We start from the raw sequence: 13226 nt of genomic DNA, 5'->3' as shown, positions 1-13226 counted from the left end.
TTACCCTTTGAAAATTTTGAGTTTCTGATGTATTCGCCGACATGGTAACCCACGAACACGAACTCTAATTCAAACATTATATAATGCCAAAATCGACCTTTAATACAGTACTATACAATCCGAACTGCGAATCCAAACAGGCCCTTGATTTTTAGGACAGATGGGCAACTGAGGCCCCACATGATGGACAGGCCAAATGAGTGATTGCCTTTTCAACAGAATTGATAAGGCCAGCCCTATCAACAATCAACCGAATTTCAATTGAGAAATGTTTCCCAAACACAGTTGTACGTGAACATGCACATAAAAACATCATGAGAATGTAACCTAAGAATGGATCACATGCCTTGCGGTCTAACGATAGATTTGGATGGTTTGGATCAAGGTGATGAGTATTAAGTGAGCCACACAAAGATGTAATCCTACATAATCTTTACACGGGATGATGGAATGGATGGAATGATTAGACTAATTTCTTATAACAACACATGCTTTTGGGATCCCATTACATGGAAACTTATTATATATGTAATTGTTTTCATTTTTTTATTTATAAATATGCAAATGTGCATATTTTAGTTTCTCTTGAAGTTTCACTGAAAACATCCACCATTTTTCCCATGTTTCCCTGCATTTCCGTTTATTAACAATATTATCAGCAATATCAATGTTGTCTCCGTATCCTGACCAGCAAAACTTGTAGTAATACCAATACTTCAAACACTGGATAGAGTAAATGAAAATTTAAATATGCATTAAGGACAAGCAATACGTTGCATGGACATGAATGGCCCATATCATTGCATCGGTTAACAATTTGGATAAGTGGGGCCCACACTTCAGTAATCAAGACCATTGATCTGCTGTATCCCACCATGGATGGAGCATGCCTCAAAATTTTCCTCAATTTTCCTCCATAGGCCAATCTTGATCTTTTAGTTTGTGGCTTGCAGATTGGTCTGTCAAGAGGCTGGGCCTGGGCTGAGACCTGTTCAAGTGTCATAGCCGAAGTGATGGCCTGAAACAAATGAACCCAAGCTTGGCCCAAAATAAGTATGCACTACCGAAGCCTGAGCCTAGCTCAAAATAGACCAACCCTAGGCCACTTAATGAACGGCTTTAAAAATTAGGCCCAGTACAGCCCTCATACCAAATATTCCTACCATGCCGCACCTGAAAGCCCGGTAGGCCCGCCCGGCCAACTGGTAGCCCTACCTACAAATAGTATTTTGGGAGGGTTGGGCACCATATCATGGACTTGTTGGACCTTTTCCCGTTAATAAAACATTTACCGTCTATTTACAAGCCATTGATCAGATGGTTAGGATCATTCAATCCATGTGATTTTTAGGACAGGTGTGTAAATGAGGCCCCAAATGATGGGCAGTCCAAATCAGTGATTGCCTTTTCAACAGAAATGATAAGGGCAGGCCTATAAACAATCAAAAGAACTTGAAGACTGAGAAATGTTTCCCTTATAAAGCTGTATGGGAACTTCCACATACGAACACTTCTTTTCCCTCCATGTCATTTTTAAATAACATTGACACTATAAATATCAACTAAGGCAGAATTTAGGGTAAATCTGTTCACTGAGCGGGGCATGCCAGAAAGCAATGCCATCATCTGTCCATTGATTTAGAGGGTGTAGCCGTCCTGATGAGTGGACCATCATTTCTTAAAGGAGCAAAAATTTCCACATTTAAAAAGCCTATAATGAGAAATTGCTGGAATTCACAACATAAAATATACAAATGTGAAGAGATTGAACAAACAAGACTAATAGCAGCACCGCCGCCGCCACCACCAACAACAACAACAAATTGAAGCAAACATTCCGGGGCGCTCTCAATTGGGATAAATCCCAGAAGCCCAAGATGTTTAAAATGGGCTCACATCATGAGCCATCTTCAGCATGAATTCGGGAACGAGGCGCCGCCTTGGAGGCGCCCTTGCATCGTTGGCAAGGGCCACTTCATCGCCAGCATGGATGACTGCAATTATATCTTCGAGCAGCTCATCTTTACCACCTCTCAGAGGATCCTGCATTGCACCCGCACAGAACAAGCGTTGAAAACAAGTTTCAAGAAAAGAGGAGAGGAGACGCAAGATGTCCCATGAAGTGATTTGCTTGGACCACCATACTAACATGGGACCCACCCCTTGGTGATCCAACTAGTTCATATGGCAGCCCCATCATAGATGGGAGAAACCTAAAATCCTCCCCTGTTGGATGTTCCTCACGATCAGATTGGGCCCTGTTAACCGGGGACCATCTGCCATACTGTCCATTTTCAAGCCAACGCTTGGATGGCTGGGATCATACTATAGGGAAGACACTTTGGTATTTAATGGGAGCTCACCAGATGACTGGCTTCGCTTAGCAAAAGGTGGACCTCTTCTCTACCATTGATGCATGAGAGAACCTTTGATACTCTGGCAGTGTGATGGATGATACACAGGCGCTTAGAAATTGGACATGTGGCATATGAGTCCATCCCAAATATGGTTCCCAGATTAGATGTATCATCAACCCAAAATTCCAGTTATTTGATTATCTGATTGCTAAAAATTTATAGCACGGTTAAAATGAAAAATATCCGACGGTCTTATTTGAAAAAAAAAAAAAAAAAAAAAAAACTGCAGAAAAAGGGCTAGGATTATTCAACCAATCTGATTTTGGGACCATGACATAGCAATGTCCTAATGATGATCTTAATGCATAAGATTTCGCCAAATCTTAATTTCCCCTATTTTATAAGAATATTTCAAGATTTGTAATTTTCCTAAAACAAAATATATTAGGATTTACTATTCAATTCAGTCTATAAAGTATAAACACACAGCCTTCATCCAAACCAGTTACCATCTTTGAACAAAAAGGAAACAATAAATGCATGGGTCGCAGTGAAGCTGCAGTTGGGAAAGAACAAAGAAATGTATTCCGCAAGAATTTTTTACCTGAAGAAACAAATCTGTATGAGTTTTGCCTTCATACAAAATTAAATCGACTTGAACTCCAGCTCCCCGAAGAGCATCAGTGAAATCCTTACTGCTTATGAAAATTGTGTCAGTATATGGTGGTCCCATGTTACAAGCTCCAAGCATTTGTGAGGATGTGTAGTATAAGAAGTCATCATTTATGGAGTCAGGTGGACGACCATCCGAATTTTGAATTGATGAAGTATAGGGTCCTGCTCTAGTGTGCAGGATTTCATACAAGCGAGATGCGACAGAAACCATTAATCTCATGGGCATGTACTGGAAATTCCCAGATTAGAAGGTCCCAATCCCAACCCCTTCATTAAGGTGGCTAGTAGATGGATGGTTAAGGATGTCTGTGTTTTGTGGGGGGGGGGGGGGACCCACCATGATGCGTTGATGGCATCTGACCAGTCCATCAATTCCGGAGGTGGGTCAGACAGTAGAAAACAGTTTAGGAGGGACACCTACCATTGATCTCCAATAGGGCACACCAGAGTGTCAAAACAGCCTGATGGTCGCGACACCCATTCATCTAGGGCAGATGCTTCAAGTGAATGGGTGTTGGATGGTATACACACAACATGGTGGGCCCTCCACAAAATCATGGGTGGGCATCCCCCCCTCAACTGTTTCCCAGTCATATGGACTGCCTAAGTCGCAGATCGCCGTGATTTTTGCATTTGCCCAAACAAGGGCAACTCACCTGATGATCAGAGTGGATGTCATCAACACATCACAGTGGCCCACAAATAATTCAACATTTTCATTTAATCATTTCCCACATGCACACATACCTCACCATGGTACATTATACATTTAATAGAGGCAATGGCAAATATAGAAGGGTTAGATCTTCCAATCTAGGTGACTTCCAGGGCGTCCCCAATATTCGATGATGAAAATTGCAATTAGTTGCTGAGCTGGAAGTGATTGTCCTCTATTAAAAAAAAATAGAAAAAAGGGCATCCCAATCCACCATGAGCCCCATCAAATCCATGTTTAGACCACCAACCCATGAGGCCTATATGTATGAAAACAGGACATATCCTGATTAAGGCCATAAGATTCCTCTTTTGAATTAGAGAGTGATCATTTCATCATCATCATCACAGTCCCTTTCAGAAAATAAAAAGGATACCTGGCGTCTGATGGTATTGAAGAATCTGCAGTTCCATGGAAAAGGATAATACGAGGCAGGAGCGAAGCCGCATGTCTGATACTTGCTTTCCGCACCATACTTTCAGGAGAATAACGATCCAAGGATTGCTCCCCTTCCATTATGCTGAAATAACAGTTCAAAACAATCTTTTGAGCAGAATTCTACAATGCAAGTGACCTAGACTTGCAAAAAGGCATTGATAAAAAAGAATAATCCATGCTTACAGCTACAGAGAATCCACAAAGTTGGTACCTGAGAAAGATGGAACGATATAGACCTCGTCTATGGAAATGTTCAACTAAACTCGGTATGTTGTACCTATTGCAAGGACACGGTATAAATATGCTTGTATACACAGTTACACACACATAGCCATATATCCATAAGGATCAGATTATCTGCGCAGGAATTATATGATCGAAGTGAGCATACAGAAGGTGGGTGGGGCTTTTGGTCATTACAAGTGGGGCCCACGGTTCAATGACCCATATGATAGGTTTATTGGGCCCTATAGTCCAAAATTCTACTCCGTAGGATCATCCATACCTTTCAATCTGCAGCCTGCAAGGAGACGGATAAGAAGAGAACTGCAATGGTTCCAGAAAAGGTCCATGTTGTGTCTAGGATCTTCCAACCCTTGAGGCTTTTGGAGACCAACAGACCAGTTGTCTGGATAGAAGGATCATGGGCCCCACCAATGTATACTCAAAAGTCTTATTTGAAATCCCTAAATGAGATTTGAGAAGAATTTACAGTAAGCACCTAACAGGTAAGTCTGTCAACAAAGGACATCATGAGATAATGGGAATGATGAATGCTGAATCTTCTGTTTTTCGAAGAAGCTAACTGAACATCAAGACTTCCAGCGTAACACAAACAATAGTGGCTGTGTTCTCGAATCCATCATAAGCCACCAAGACACTTATGCATCATGGTGTAACAAGTTTGAACAATGGTTAAATGCCTCTGTGACTCAGACCAATTCATCCAGTCTCGAATCATGATTCACCTGAGTTAAGGGTGAATCGCCGCATCTAACCTTATCGAGTCCGAGTCAACTCAGACAAGTCACACAGGACTTGTCCGAGTGTTAAAACCACGGTCTCAACACATGCAGCTCAGGTATCAACCAAACTCATTACACCTGTTACCAGTTTACCACTGACATTCCAAATGTTTGTAGCAGCCAAACTCATCTTTGTGCCTGTACTTTATGTGACAAGGGCATGGCGCCTTCCTGAAATCATGCCACGTTCACACATGTGTGTCAGAGTGTGCAACACTGCTTGAGCCAGCTCATAAGAAGCTAATCCTTTGTGATCCATTATTATTGTATTTTATTTTTGAGATAACTGTTCACATAATTGATATCCAAGTCTGAATCACATTATTATCTGATGTTTTGAGATGTTTTATATAAAATAATTACATTATGCTAATAAAAAACAATATTACGTTGTTCAAAATATTTTTCCGAGTAATGATGATGGTGAAAATGAGTGAGCAAATCTGACCTGTGAAAGCTACCAAGTTAGATAATCCATATCCATGTCTAATGCCTAAACATGTGTCTGTCCACGTTAGCCAGGACTTCTACTTTAACCATAAAGTAGCATTTACATTACTTCCAATAAGGTATTGAAACTACTCCCTTATATTTATTGAACTTTTGTTGCACTATCCAACCTCAAAAGTGGGCTCATGCAATTGCCAGCAGATACTATTAAGTCTCAAGTACAACCATAACTTGCAAATTAGCACACAAATGACGACAGAAGAAAACACAAATAGTGTAATCTTGAGAATTAAGTATGCCTGCTAGTTCTTCGTACAGATGGACACTGGTTATTTTAGTCAATGACCAAGAGCCACTCCAAAGACTGTTGAACGATGAAGGACAAAAAACACCAGGTTTGCAATTTTGAGATAAACAGATAATTACCCGCCAGATATACCGAAATAAGCTTTTATCTGAGAAACACTCCAATTAGTTTCATCTCCTTCTCCACATTCTTTAATTGCCTGATCTAACAGAGCACAAGCAGCAATATGTGCACCCGCAGATTGTCCCATCAAATAGACCCTACATGAACAGCCACTTACATGGAAACTTTCAGTGTGAAGGCACATGCGAGGTAACTAGACTCCCAAGTAAGAGAAATGCCAAGGCTACTTGCAAGAGTAGGATCCTGAATCCTACACTCCTCACTTGTGCCAATGTCTCTTGTGCCATCAGATGCGGTATGTCTGCATAAGATCCAGAATGTTCATCTAATAGGGCCTACTGTGTCAGTATCATGGCTCGAAAATTTAGTTGATCCAATAATCAGGCAGGCCAGGTGAGGGTGGAAAACGGACAATTGAAATAGAAATGACCAATGCTCCACATTTGTTGTATTCATGCGGCCCATCTTATAACTAGATGAGCCTGATTTTCAGGCCACAAAACGCAATTAGTGCGGCTCCCCAGATGAAGGGAAATTATCTCACTCACATGGGAGAGTAAGATACAAGATCCTACTCTAGTGAGTAGCCTTAGCAGAGTTCTCAAAGTAATATTCACTAAGTCCATTCATAACCCAAAGTTATAATGATAATAAATAAATAAAATCTGAATACCTGTTACCTGTTAGGGTCACCTCCATATTCAGCAATATTATTGCATACAAACGAGATTCCTTGAGATGCATCCTTCACCATATCACTGATGGTTCCCTGAGGAAAATTTCTGCATACAAATGTGGACCATGAAACATGTTGATTGCATGTGTGCGCTGATGTACGTGTACAGGTATGTGCATATGTTGGATCAGACAACAAAATTGTAGAACCTTGAATTAAGACAACAGAAATACCTGTAATCAATGCATGCGACAATGATATCTCTTTCTGCTAACTGTTTCCCCAAAAGAGCACCCCATGCTTTGTACCTGCACCACAAAACCTCTCAAAGATATGAGCACAGAATAAACAGATTCAATTCATCCACAAAAAGATAGATATGGTGTCAAAATGTATAATTCTTGGATTCATATTTCTACTGCCAATTCAGAAAGATACGATCCACTGAAGCATAAGCTTAAAACCTCACCCGATGATCCAGGCTCCTCCAGTTACAAATGCCACAACTGGTTTTGGCTCATTAATATTTGTCGGTAAATATAGATCAAGTCTGCAAATCAAAATATTTTCAGCTAGCTGGTTAGAGGATCCATTGAAATGTGTGATGTGCAAATTCAACGCATCAAAAACATGGAACTAGAAAGTGAATCTCAAGTGATGCATCCACAGCCTAGTACCTGTTTCTTGGCTGGTCTCCATAAACTACACTCCTGCGGACCTGACTTGAGAAGAAATAGTAGTATCCAACTGCAAAGAATTAAACTCGTTTAGAGGCATGGGTTTTGAGGACATATTCCTTCTAATGAGATTGTTTCCAAAGAAGACAAGTGACTGAATCCTACATAAAAGAAAATAGTACTGTTTTGAGTAATATAAAGCTTAAATAGCCAAGTAGTCTGAAACTCATACAAGACTTAAAGCAACATACTGCAGGCCCATTTCAACAGATTCCTAGACTTGTCAGTTGGCACCCACCCAATTCATAAATGAGATGATTTACGGGGAATACAGTAGAAGCCCATCATTCCATCATGTCATGTATTCAACCAGATACCCTCTTCTGTACCCCTTTTGCTTCTCTTTAATAGAATTTAGTTGCTTATCTAACAAATAAAGAATAGAAAAGGTACCACTCTCCCAACATATGTTGACAGACAAGGGACGTCTCTATGGAACAATTCAAGGATTGGGTTGGCATCCAAACACACCTTAGATGCGCTGGCAAGTACTCTGAATAAAAAGGTCTCCACAGAAAAACGAACCTTGTAGAAAACCTGGCATTAGTAACATTGCGTAACAACCAAGGGCAAGAAACTTTGTAATCCACCTGTAGCCTACCCTGAATGAAAAGTAAATGATTAGAAGTATTATAAGTACAAATTACATTTGCAGATTTTAGATTCCAAGTTCACAACAAAAAAAAAAAAAAAAAAACAATATCACCGTCATCGTAGCCTTCTCCCAGCAATTTGGGGTCTGCTTTTAAAAGGTACATTGGCAAAAGTTTCAGAATCAAGCCCATCAGATATCAACCTCCCTCTTTTAACCAGGCTCCTGGAAGCCCACGGTAGAGGCTCACATCAGTAACACTTATGTGCCAAGATGATCCCACCCAGTACTAACCCCCAGCATACCCAAAAGGGAAAGCAAGCAAAGGAGACTTATGGAGGAGCAGTTGCCAGGCATATTGCCGAGCACGAGTCAGACACATGGGGTGTCATGCTCAAGTACATGCTCATTAATCCTTCATATGCGTCAACAATTACATGATGCTATCTGTATTATGTCCATTATGTTATGGTGCTTGGTGCTTGTGTCGCATTTTAAACAAACCTGGTGAGACAATTGCAAACATTACAAGAGAATCTATGTTCCTCGAGCAAAAGGCGAATCAGACGATGAAGCACTTAATTTCTCAAGTTCTTTTTTTCCCAAAACTGCATGCATCTCAATGGAAGGGATTTCTATGTCCTTGTAACACTATATCAGAAATTCTACAAGTTGCATGCATTAATGAAAATACATGAAGAATGAAGAAACAAACATCTAAGCAAAAATAAGAAGCATCTAATCCACGGGCCTGGATAGTTTTTCTTTGCTTTTCTTTCTTTCTTTCTTTTTTTTTTTTTTTTGAAAACTAACGATTTTATTGAAAGAGAACAAACCAACAAAACAACAGCAACCACAAGAGACCCACTGATCACTCCATTAATAAGGCAGCCATAAAGCCAGAAACATTGGGACAACCCAAAAAATATGTTGTACAAGATTACAGCTACAAACCTCCCCAACCATGGCTCTGAATGTCGGTATTGGCAGGTTTATGGGCCCAGCCAACAATACCATATGGGGGTGGTGTATCGGCATCAGCCTTGTATCGTCCCATATCGGTCATTTTTTAGCCAAAAAAACTTTTGTGAAAATATCAACATGCATTCAGCATGTGTTCAATGGTATATCAGACCATTCTTTGGTAAGAATGGTGGCTATCGTGCTGACCTGTTGAAAGTCAACCAAATGGGCCTTCATTGAACAAAAATCAAGCATGATGTGGTGAATTAGGTCCCATTACATTAAAATACAAAAAAGAATAATAAGAAGAAGAAGATTAAAACATTATTAAAAAAAAAGGTTTACCCTTTTCTCTAATTTTTCCCACACTGATCCATTCCGCATCAATTCTTCAACCACTCGAGTCTTCCTCTTTTTTTCTTTTTTGAAAGATTAGTACCACTGTATTAACAAAGCACCAGAAAGGCAGCAGAGAATGCAAAAAGAACGCACCCACCCCTGCATCCCAAAAGAAGACAGACAACAAAAGAACATTCTACTCCCCAACATTACTCAAGCCCCATTCCATAACAAACCCCAATGCCCTTCATATTACCCACTCAACATTTTGGCTAACATTATAAAAACATCTCCCATTTCTTTCTTCCCAAATTCTCAAAAAAACCGCCAACAACCACATCCGCCACCTAGCCTTCATCTCCTTCCCTACCTTGACACCATGCCAAGCCATTAACAACAGAATGTAGCATGGCCCAAGAGACAAAATCCACTCAAATCTTTTGTTTTGATCCCCATAATAGGTCTAGATTAGTCTAAATTGACTTCCCAAAAGGTTTTGGACCTGTTTAGAACACCCACCAAATGCAAAGAGTAGCATGTATCAACCACTCCAAATAGGAATCAGATAATGACATGCCTGATATGCCACCATGGCATTCTCATTTTAAGGCAATTTTGAGGATAGGAGCTTTTAGCACATCTCTTTTTTCATCAGTGAGAGACAAAATTACTAAAAGGAGAGATAAAGATATATTGGAGAGGGAAAAGATTCTCAATACACAGGATGACCACTCCACACCTTTCCTAGGAGTGTCAATGTTGTCATTGGCTTCCATAGATGAAAGGCAAACAGAATGATGAATCATGAAGCTAGCACTCTAATTTCTTAAAAATAAAGGCCAATCTTCAACATTCCATCTCCAGTTTTGTTGCCCAACAGATGAATTTCTTAGAATTGCCTTCAACCACTTAATTATCGAAGAACAAATCAGGAAAGACATAAAGTTGCTCCCAAAGACCCTTAGCTTCCCACCATGTATCATACCTCATTATACGCATTTTGCAAAACGGGCCAAAATGCCCAAGTTCTGAAAAATGCACATGAGCCACATTCCATTGGCATTCTAGGGTTCATCTAAAAGAACCGAACATCCATTATTGAGAAAAACAAATCAGGGAATCTTTACTATCTAGAAATACTGAAGTGGTTGTCAGACTCATAATTGAGGAAACAACCTGTAAAACAGCAAAATGCATGTTCCCATGTGCCATAGTTCCATAACATGTCAGAAAATGCAAACCATTTCAGAAATAATTAATAAAAATAAGACCAATCTGAAACAGACATCCCAAATTTGCCAACGATGAAAGGCCCACTGCTTCAAATGTCACAACATTTTCCGCAACAGTACCAAATTATTCCCAACAATTTCCGCAACATTTTCCCAAGTGCTCATTTAGGATCTCAAAGACACCCTATTTGGAAGATAGCTTCGCTGACTGTTTGGGAAGAGAGGAACATCAGATGCTTCAGAAATGAGTCTCACTCTGCTTTGTCCCTCCTCCATAGAGTTAATCAGTTCATTATAGAATGGGCTTCAAATGTAGACAAACTCAGGGGTTGTAATCTTTTATTTCTAGGTGTGTAGTTGGTTCACCATCTCAGCGTCCCTAGTTTCTGGTTTTTCTGTTCTCTCCTGTTGTATCTCTTTCTTTTTTTAATGAATTTGCGTTGCTCTTCAAAAACAAACAAAAAAAAAAAAAAAAAACAGTACCAAATTATTCAAAAACCCAGAATTGAACTCTACATTTCCACCAATCCAAATTCCAAAAACGCAAACTAATGGAAATTTATCACTTAAAAAAATAAAAATAAAAAGCCCCAATGCAATAAGAATTGATTATAATATCTGCTCAATTGGATCAAAACAATCACCCGAAACAGAAATCCATCACCCACTTTGTCCACAAAAACAGCCCCATCTTGCCAATGGTGGCACACCCACTACAAATTTCGCAAAATCAGAACAACAACACCAAATAATTCAGAAACTCTACCTTAGATTCTAAAATTCATCAACCCAAATACCAAAATTTGATTCTATGATACCCTCCTAAGAAAGAAAAACACAATGATAGAACCTAATCATTCAAAAAAAAAAAAAAACTTACCCAAAACAGAAAGAATTGGTTTTCATGATCCTCTCAAATGGATCAAAACAATTGCCCAAAACAGAAAATCCCTGACCCATTCTTTTTTTCCCTTCTCTCCTTTTGATAGGTAAATCCTTAGCCCATTCTCCACACAAAAATGACCAAATCTTGCCAACGGTGATACACGCCCACAACAAATTTCCCAACTTTCACCACAACAGTGCCAAATAATTTAGAAAAATCAGAATTGGACTCTGTAATTCCACCAACCCAAATTCCCAACAAAACTACAAAACAGCAGAACCTAATGTCTTCAGAAACAATTACCCGAAACATCACGAATCAGTTATCCAGATCAACATAGATCATAAGATTTAAAAAAATTACAAAACAGCAAAACCTGTCTTTTAGAAACAATTAATTGAAATAACACGAATTAGTTATACATATTAACATATATCATAAGATTTCAAAAAAAATCACCGCAGCAACACCAAATTATTCAGAAACCGGAAATTCAATTCTACAATTCCACCAACAAACAAAACCAGCGCTTCCAAAAACACAAAGAAAATTGAATCGAATGACAACTGCAGAATTTAAAATTAAAAATAAAAATCAAAATCAAAAATCAAAAAAATAAAAAAAGAACAAGAACATGAATGCAAGGATCGAAGGCATAGAGAGAGAGAGAGAGAGAGAGAGAGAGAGAGAGAGAGAGAGAGAGAATACCCAAGGTATCGGAGAAGCCTGAAACTGAGACGGGTGAGCAGGTACGTCTCGGCGGCAGCGCGCCCAACGTCGCGGCTGAAGGACGGCTGGCGGTAACGGAAGGCGGGGAGGGATCCGTCGCTGGCGACGCGCCTGCGACGCTGATGGTTATTGCTGAAGCTGGGGATCCGAGGGAGAAGAGCCTTGGTGACGGCCTCGTCGTCGATGGAAGTGGAAGATGAGGAGAGGATGGACAGATCTTCTCCAGATAGAGTCATCGTCGCCATCGTCGGCATCGGGATGGTTTGATGGAGGAGCTGTGGTTGCATTGCAGAGAGAGAGGGAGAAGAAGAAGAAAAAGCTTTCTTCTTCTTCTTCTCTGCTTCTTTGCTCTGTGCAAGCTCCGTCTTTTTCTTCTTCTTCTTCTTTTTTTTTTTTTTTTTTTTTTGTTATGCAGAGAAGGCGCTTGTGAAAATGACTGATGAAAGAATGCGGAAGAAAGAATGCGATTTGAGAGAGGGGGAGAGAGGAAAATAAACAAAGGAAGAAGCGAAGAAGGCGATTTCAGGGGAACGCGGATTGCCTGTGCCCGCACAGTGTAAGTATCGGAAGCTGTGTGGGGCCCACAGAGATGGGCCTGACGAATCCACTCCGTTCACCAGTTTTGCAAGACCACAGTAGGACTGAAATCTAAAATGGTAGCAGATCCGAAACTCCTGTAGACCACACTATACGAAACAGCGGGGATTGAACGCCCGCCATAAACTAAAGTGGGCCGCACAACGGGAAAAGGGGGTAAGGAAATGTCTACCGTTGAAACCTCTCTGAGTTCACGTTGCTGTTCTTATGCCATCAAAACCGTTCGTAAGGTCATTCCTTCGGGGATAACTGAAAACACCCAAAAAAAAAAAAAAAGGCCTGATCCGAAACTTCTGTGGCTTCACAAATGATTCGACGGTAAACGTTTAATCCCCACTGTTTCCTAGCAAGTGGCCCACCTGAGTGTTGGATCTTCCTCATTTTG

The 13226-nt window shown here is 40.2% G+C and overlaps 1 protein-coding gene across 4 annotated transcripts; it reads right to left on the bottom strand.

Annotated features, from left to right (window-relative positions):
• Positions 1-1604: 1604 nt before the first annotated feature.
• LOC131234325 (isoprenylcysteine alpha-carbonyl methylesterase ICME) lies at positions 1605-12665 on the bottom strand. Of its 4 annotated transcripts, none has more exons than XM_058231122.1 (11): positions 12224-12660; positions 8029-8105; positions 7444-7513; positions 7236-7316; positions 7000-7074; positions 6771-6872; positions 6087-6227; positions 4397-4462; positions 4124-4267; positions 2962-3052; positions 1605-2043 (listed from the first exon to the last, which is right to left on the bottom strand). In XM_058231122.1, the coding sequence occupies exons 1-11, from the start codon at positions 12529-12531 to the stop codon at positions 1882-1884; spliced, it is 1317 nt and encodes a 438-aa protein (XP_058087105.1). In that variant the 5' UTR covers positions 12532-12660; the 3' UTR covers positions 1605-1881. The 4 variants fall into 4 exon arrangements, with proteins under 4 accessions (XP_058087105.1, XP_058087107.1, XP_058087106.1 ...); XM_058231124.1 differs by lacking the exon at positions 12224-12660 and adding an exon at positions 8210-8276 and having other exon boundaries at positions 8029-8100; XM_058231123.1 differs by lacking the exon at positions 4397-4462 and having other exon boundaries at positions 12224-12664.
• Positions 12666-13226: the final 561 nt, after the last annotated feature.

The sequence above is a fragment of the Magnolia sinica genome, chromosome 19 (genome assembly GCF_029962835.1).
Source record: "Magnolia sinica isolate HGM2019 chromosome 19, MsV1, whole genome shotgun sequence".
Lineage (NCBI taxonomy): Eukaryota > Viridiplantae > Streptophyta > Magnoliopsida > Magnoliales > Magnoliaceae > Magnolia > Magnolia sinica.
This window is presented reverse-complemented; position numbering and strand designations above follow the sequence as displayed.

What these genes read in the sequence shown, in the direction of transcription:
- LOC131234325 (XM_058231122.1), bottom strand. Translation starts at nt 12,531, where the DNA reads ATGCAACCACAGCTCCTCCATCAAACCATCCCGATGCCGACGATGGCG. An exon ending in AATGCCAGGTTTTCTACAAG is followed by an intron (nt 7,514 to 8,028) that starts GTTCGTTTTTCT and finishes AATTCTTTGCAG; the next exon opens with TTGGATACTACTATTTCTTC. An exon ending in GTCGCATGCATTGATTACAG is followed by an intron (nt 6,873 to 6,999) that starts GTATTTCTGTTG and finishes ATTTGTATGCAG; the next exon opens with AAATTTTCCTCAGGGAACCA.